General features: G+C 65.8%; 1 protein-coding gene across 1 annotated transcript; it reads left to right on the forward strand.

The window, feature by feature from the left end:
* Nucleotides 1–984: 984 nt before the first annotated feature.
* ADRA2C (adrenoceptor alpha 2C) lies at nt 985–3,750 on the forward strand. Its single transcript, XM_033213592.1, has one exon. It carries the CDS (start codon nt 1,839–1,841, stop codon nt 3,219–3,221), a length of 1,383 nt encoding a protein of 460 aa, XP_033069483.1. The 5' UTR covers nt 985–1,838; the 3' UTR covers nt 3,222–3,750.
* The last annotated feature ends 3,164 nt before the right edge of the window (nt 3,751–6,914 follow it).

Consider the following 6,914-nt stretch of genomic DNA (forward strand, 5'->3'; position numbering starts at 1 on the left):
AGCCCCTCCTCATGATGACCTCCTGGGCACCCAGAAGCACCCCTTCCCCGCTGGCTCTAGATACAGGATGGACAGCTTCCCTACCTCTCCACTGCGGGCCCATGCGGGGAGAGGCCAGCCAGCAGGGGTGCGTTTCTGGACGTCTGGGGGAAGGGTTGTCCCTTCGGTCCTAGCAGAGAAACACATCAGGCCTGAGAACTCCAGCTCTCCTCCTGGACCACCTCGTCCCTCGAGGTCCCTCTCCCACAGACCCCAGGCTGACTGGAGGCAGAAGCCAGCACCCAACATGGGCCACAGAGTGACAGTGCACATCTGCAGAACGGAGGTGCACGGACTGGGGCGAGAGTACACGGGTGCTACCTCCACGGCCGCTCTCCCCCGAGCCCACCCTTGCAAATAGCTCATCATCCAGGCAGTTCCGTTCTGGGTGTTTGTCAGAGATGGTGACTTTGAACACTTCTCCATCCTTTAAAAGCAGGGCCTGAGAGCCTAAGGATTAAACTTCAATCACTGCTAACATGGGTGCAGAGCTTGGGAGCTTGCCCAGGGCTTCCACAGTCACCGCCGTTAGTTATGATTCATGCTCCAGCAGCGCTGGGAAGGGGGCCGAAGGAACTGAGGCCGGGGTGGGTGCGGAGGTGGCTCTGCCGGGGAGCGCCGATCCGGGATGTCGTCCGGACCCTGAGCTCGGCAGGACCTGTGCGCACCCAGGCAGCGTCCCGTCCTCCCCCAGGCTGCGAGAGGTTGCTCTGCCATCAGGCCATGGACCCCGAGCCGCCCGTGCTGCGTGCGCGCGTGTGCGCGCCCCCGCCTGCGCCCATGCCTGCGCCGGGGGAGGCGAAGGACGCTCCCGTCTTAGAAAGAGCAGCTTCTGGAACTCACCGCCCAGGCCGGCCGCCGCTCGGCCCAGTCCCTCAGTCTGCAGGCGGCCCTGGAGAGGGCGCCCTCGCCGAGCGCGCGCCCCGCGCCGCCGCCCCGGACTCCTCCCCGGCGCCGCGCGGGCAGGTTCGACCAGGCGGCCGCGGGCTCCGGCTCCCGGCCCGCTCCCCAGGGCCCGCGGCCCGCCCCGCCCCGCGCGCCCGCCCCGCTGCGCAACTCGACCCAAGTTGGAAGCCAAGGCCAGGCGGCCGCACTCGCGCCCAGCGCAGGGCGGAGGCGGCGAAGGAGGCGGCGGCGGCGGCGGCGCAGCTCCGGCGAGCGAGGCGGCTGCCGCACGGCCGAGCGTGGACCGCGGGGGGCGCCCGCGCCTGGGAGCAGCGGGAGGACTCGCGGCGGCGCCGGCGCCCCGCCCGGGAAAGTAAAGTTGGAGCCGGAGGGAGCGCGCGGGCGCGGGGGCCCGGAGGAGCGGCGGCCGGCGCCCCGGCGCGCCGAGCCCTAGCCGGCCGGATGGGAGGCAGAGCGCCCGGGCCGCCGCCGCCTGTCGCCTGCGCCCCGGCCGGGCTCCGGGGCCGCGGCGCCGCTCAGGCACGCCCGCTTGGGCGCCGCGTCGCCGTGGGCTCGCCGCCGGGGCGCTCCCCGTGAGCCCGGCCGAGGGCGGGGCCGCGCGAGGACCCCGGGACCTGCCCCCCTCCCCCCGCCGCCGCGTCGCCGCTCGCTCCGGGCGCCTCCTGCTCTGCACTTACGCGCTCGGCAGCTGCGGGGAGCCCGGCAGCCACGCTCTCCGGCTCGCCGCCCGCCGAGCCACTACGGCCGAGGGCCGGCTGCGGGGCGCCGCGGTCCCCGGCGGGTGCGCCCGAGCAGCAGGCGGCGATGCGGGCGCCGACCCCGGCTGGGGGGCGCCCAAGCTGCCGCGGCTGCTGCCCGGCTCCAGCAGGGACCGCGTAGCTCGCGGGAGGACCATGGCGTCCCCGGCGCTGGCGGCGGCGCTGGCGGTGGCGGCAGCTGCGGGCCCCAATGCGAGCGGCGCGGGCGAGAGGGGCAGCGGCGCCAACGCCTCGGGGGCTTCCTGGGGACCGCCGCGCGGCCAGTACTCGGCGGGTGCGGTGGCAGGGCTGGCGGCCGTGGTGGGCTTCCTCATCGTCTTCACCGTGGTGGGCAACGTGCTGGTGGTGATCGCCGTGCTGACCAGCCGGGCGCTGCGTGCGCCCCAGAACCTCTTCCTGTTGTCGCTGGCCTCGGCCGACATCCTGGTGGCCACGCTGGTCATGCCCTTCTCGCTGGCCAACGAGCTAATGGCCTACTGGTACTTCGGGCAGGTGTGGTGTGGCGTGTACCTGGCGCTCGATGTGCTGTTTTGCACCTCGTCGATCGTGCACCTGTGTGCCATCAGCCTGGACCGCTACTGGTCGGTGACGCAGGCCGTCGAGTACAACCTGAAGCGCACGCCACGCCGCGTCAAGGCCACCATCGTGGCCGTGTGGCTCATCTCGGCCATCATCTCCTTCCCGCCGCTGGTCTCGCTCTACCGCCAGCCCGACGGCGCCGCCTACCCGCAGTGCGGCCTCAACGACGAGACCTGGTACATCCTGGCCTCCTGCATCGGCTCCTTCTTCGCGCCCTGCCTCATCATGGGCCTGGTCTATGCGCGCATCTACCGCGTGGCCAAGCTGCGCACGCGCACGCTCAGCGAGAAGCGCGCCCCCGTGGGCCCCGACGGTGCGTCCCCGACCACCGAAAACGGGCTGGGCGCGGCGGCAGGCGCGGGCGAGAACGGGCACTGCGCGCCCCCGCGCGCCGACGTGGAGCCGGACGAGAGCAGCGCCGCGGCCGAGAGGCGGCGGCGCCGGGGGGCGCTGCGGAGGGGCGGGCGGCGGCGCGCGGGCGCCGAAGGGGGCGCGGGCGGCGCCGATGGGCAGGGGGCGGGGCCGGGGGCGGCTGAGTCGGGGGCGCTGACCGCCTCCAGGTCCCCGGGCCCCGGCGGCCGCCTGTCGCGCGCCAGCTCGCGCTCCGTCGAGTTCTTCCTGTCGCGCAGGCGCCGGGCGCGCAGCAGCGTGTGCCGCCGCAAGGTGGCCCAGGCGCGCGAGAAGCGCTTCACCTTCGTGCTGGCCGTGGTCATGGGCGTGTTCGTGCTCTGCTGGTTCCCCTTCTTCTTCACCTACAGCCTGTACGGTATCTGCCGCGAGGCCTGCCAGGTGCCCGTCCCGCTCTTCAAGTTCTTCTTCTGGATCGGCTACTGCAACAGCTCGCTCAATCCGGTCATCTACACGGTCTTCAACCAGGACTTCCGGCGATCCTTCAAGCACATCCTCTTCCGACGGAGGAGAAGGGGCTTCAGGCAGTGACTCGCGCCCGCCTGGGGATCCTGGACAGCTCCACGCTCAGGGCTGGGCAGAAAGGGCGGCCCAGACGGGAGCTTTCCCAGAGACCCCGGGATGGATTGGCCTCCAGGACGCAGGGGAGGGTGCGGCAGGGCAGGAGTTTGGCAGAGAGATAGCCGGGCTCCAGGGAGTGGGGAGGAGAGAGGGGGAGACCCCTTTGCCTTCCCGCCTCAGCAAGGGGCTGCTTCTGGGGCTCCCTGCCTGGATCCAGCTCTGGGGGCCCTGCCGAGGTGTGGCTGTGAGGTCAGGGTTTTAGAGAGCAGTGGCAGAGGTAGCTTCCTAAATGGGCGAGCAAGGAGCCCCCCAAACACACTACCACTCCCCATCCTCGTCTGACCAAGGGCTGACTTCTCCAGGACCTAGTCGGGGGGTGGCTGCCAGGGGGCAAGGAGAAAGCACCAACAATCTTTGATTACTGAAAGTATTTAAATGTTTGCCAAAAACAACAGCCAAAACAACCAAACTATTTTCTAAATAAACCTTTGTAATCTAATGTTGGGTGCCGCAGTCAGTCCTTGAGCTTGGGGGCTGGGAGTATCTTCCCAGTCAGACCTCACCCTGCCTGACACCCTCCGCCTTCCTCAGCCCCGCAAGGCTGGACGGAGGGCACCCTGGGCCTCTGGGTTACAACTTCCCTCTTGCATGAGAAGGAGGGGGTCTTGCTTTTTCTCAGGCTAACCCTTTATGTACATGGAAAATATGTACTCAAAATTCCCGTACTGAGAGTAGTGAAGAGGTGAAAGGAGCCTAGAACTCCCAAGTTGTCCCCAAGTTTAGATTCTGGGGGACTGTCTTTCCCGCATTCCCATCCCTGCCCTTCCCCGCTCTGATACTCGGAGCCTCCTGGTGGAGAGAGGTGGGGCTCTTCCAGTCCAAGCCTCGGAGTAGCTTTGAGCTAGTCCTCTGGGCTTTGAACGTTTTGTGGTCGTGGCTCTTGGGTGGAGAGGGTGCGCATGAGGCCAGCAAACCCCCACACCGTCATTCTAGACCAGAGGCCTGACCAGAGCCAGGTTGAACAACAGGCACTTTCTTATTTCCGCAACAAACTGAAAGTCATTGAGGCCCCAGAGCAGTGGAGTGGGACAAGCCAGCAGTGGCTGGGGAGGGGCCTGGGGCCGGCCTGTTTCCTGCCGTGCCCTCAGTGTCTCCCCAGTGCAGCCCTGCCTTTCCCCCTTGCTCCACTGTCAGGCCCAGCAGGTGTCCACACTGTCCACAATGCTGCTTGAGGAAGGGCAATGGAAGGTGGGGGATAGAATACTGAGGTGGGCTTCCTGGTGCTGGGCCTTCACGGTGTAGGGACTGCTCAGACTCAGCCGTTTCACAGGGCCTGGAAGCTGCCAGGATGGCTGAGGTGGACGGGCAGAAGTGGACCCTGGGCCTGGTAGGAGCTGGGCAGGGCTCCCCCCAACACACACGCACAGACGGCTCGGTAGGAGTGCAGGGGCTGTGTCAGGCCTCCTGCTTGTGACCATCCATCCCCGATTCCCGTCCCCCTTCCCATCCCTGGGAGGCCCCCTTGTGCTTCCCTGCGTGTACCCTCCCCTCCCAGACCCTGCTTGCTGAGCTCAGCCCAGACCCATCCTGGATACCCACCTCGCTCTCTTTGGCATGGGGGGCCAGGGTCTGCCTGGGGAGGGGTCAGCCCTGGGTCCTGCGTTCTTCTGCAAGCCCCCGTCCGCGAAGTCAGGTTACAGAGCAGGGGGACCTGACTTGCCAGAGCTGGCCCTTGGAGAACCCCCTTGCCACAGCTGCCTGACTTCCACTCCAGATGATGCGTCTTCAGGATGCCCCAGCTGAGAAGAACTCTCCCAGCCATGTCCACAGCTGGCACGTGCTAACGCTGGCACCTGCTGTGTGCTAGGCTCAGACACAGGTGGGAAGATTCAGACAGCAGTGGGGCCAGGGGAGGGGTGGAGAACGTGGCCAGTCAAGGCCGATGAGGACATCCCTGACCTTCCCCGACCAGGCCTGGGCAGGGAGTCCTGAGCTGTTGGCCCAGCTTGTCCTGGAGCTGCTGCACTGGCTCAAACAAATCCCTGCTCTTTGGGCCTCGGTGCCCTACCTGGGAAGTGGAGGGGGTCCTGGGAGCCCTCTTGGGCCCTGCCAGGCCTGCCAATCTGTGGGACAATCCATCCCCTGAACCTGGGACCACAGGAGACCCCACCTCAGAGACTCTATGGCTGGCATTGCACCCAGGGGTACTCCGAGGGCAGGCCTTGGGGCTGCGAGGGAATCACTGCACACGCATGAAAAAGATCCAGAGCTCAGGATTTCTGCTCCAGAATCTGCACCTTACCAAGCTGGCAGGAGGAGCCCAAAATTCACAACTGCAAGATGGGAGGGCAGACCCCCAACCCTCCATCTGTCAGCACTCAAGACCCCCAGTCCCACCCAGGGCACCCTTCCCTTCAGAGCACCAGCATTTCGTGTGATAATTTGTACATTTCATGGGGCTGAGAGAGGTGGATTAACCTGCCTGAGGTCACACAGCTGGTGATAAGACCTGACAGGGCCCAGGTTTCCTGACCCCAAATTCAACCAGATAACAAGTATTTCTTGAGTATCTCCACCAGCTCCTACTGCCTCCCGGGAGGTCTTCAGGAATGGGCAACTTCCCACAGCTGAGGGCAGACCCCACGTGGAGGCACAGCATGAGCAAGGGTCTGGAGGTAGGAGCTGCAAGTATGTTTTAGGAAATGGGGTGCCAGTATGGGGAGGGGGAGACGACACAGACAGGAGGCTGGGCAGAGGGGCCGTGTGCCAGGCTGCAGGGGAGAAGCCGGTGGGAGGGTGTTTGGACAGAGTGTCAGGTTTTGATCTGAGCCCCTGGGGGCTGTGAGGTCTGCAGAGGAAACCCAGCCTCCCAGGGCTGGAGCCTGCCCTGTCACATGCTTAGAAGTGTGGCCTACTGAGCATGTCATCTCTGAACCGCAGATCCTCCTCCCTGCAAGGGGATAACCACAGCCCTGCCACACCCAGGGCTCCTGGGGGATTAACTCCGAGGACACAGCAGGGCACGCAGCCTGGTACACGCTCAGGGAAGAATGTCAGCAAACCTTCCTCCTCTTCCTGTCCTGAGCCCGCCAGTCGCACCCTCCAGGGCTGTGGCCGGGACTGCAGCCGGCAGATGTTCACCCCTCGGTCTTGATTGCCGACTGGAGAGACTTTCTTTTCAGCTGGATAAACAGAGACGGAAGCCTGGCTTCTCACCCTGCCTACTGCAGGACCACATGTCACCTTGCTCTGAGTCCTGGTGTCTTCATCCATGAAGGGGGCACTGACACCCACTCCGAGGGTAACATGAGCCCCGAGTGTCCCCAAACCCAGCCTGGGAACCACCTACCAAGGGGACTTCTCGATGCCCAGAGCAGGGCCCTCCCCTCTGCTGACCTGTCCACCACGGCCCCTGCGTTCCTGAGTGGCTCTCCTCTCCACGGACGAAGCCTGGGCCTGTCTCACTTCTTCATGCCGACTTCATGGAGCCAGAGTGGCCTGATGTCAACCCCTGTCTGTGGTTGAGGAAACTGAGGCCCAGAGGTGACTATGTGGCCAGGGACCCGTAGGGGTGAGGAGGCAAACTGTGGACCCAGAAAGGTCCCTTTGCAGAGAGCCTGGGCTCTGATCCCACCCCGTCCCAAGCCAGTGCCATAGGTAGCA

The sequence above is a fragment of the Trachypithecus francoisi genome, unplaced genomic scaffold (genome assembly GCF_009764315.1).
Source record: "Trachypithecus francoisi isolate TF-2019V2 unplaced genomic scaffold, Tfra_2.0 Lachesis_group1, whole genome shotgun sequence".
In the NCBI taxonomy this organism is placed as follows: domain Eukaryota; kingdom Metazoa; phylum Chordata; class Mammalia; order Primates; family Cercopithecidae; genus Trachypithecus; species Trachypithecus francoisi.

Coding starts and splice junctions, on each gene's coding strand:
- ADRA2C (XM_033213592.1), top strand. CDS start 1,839: ATGGCGTCCCCGGCGCTGGCGGCGGCGCTGGCGGTGGCGGCAGCTGCG.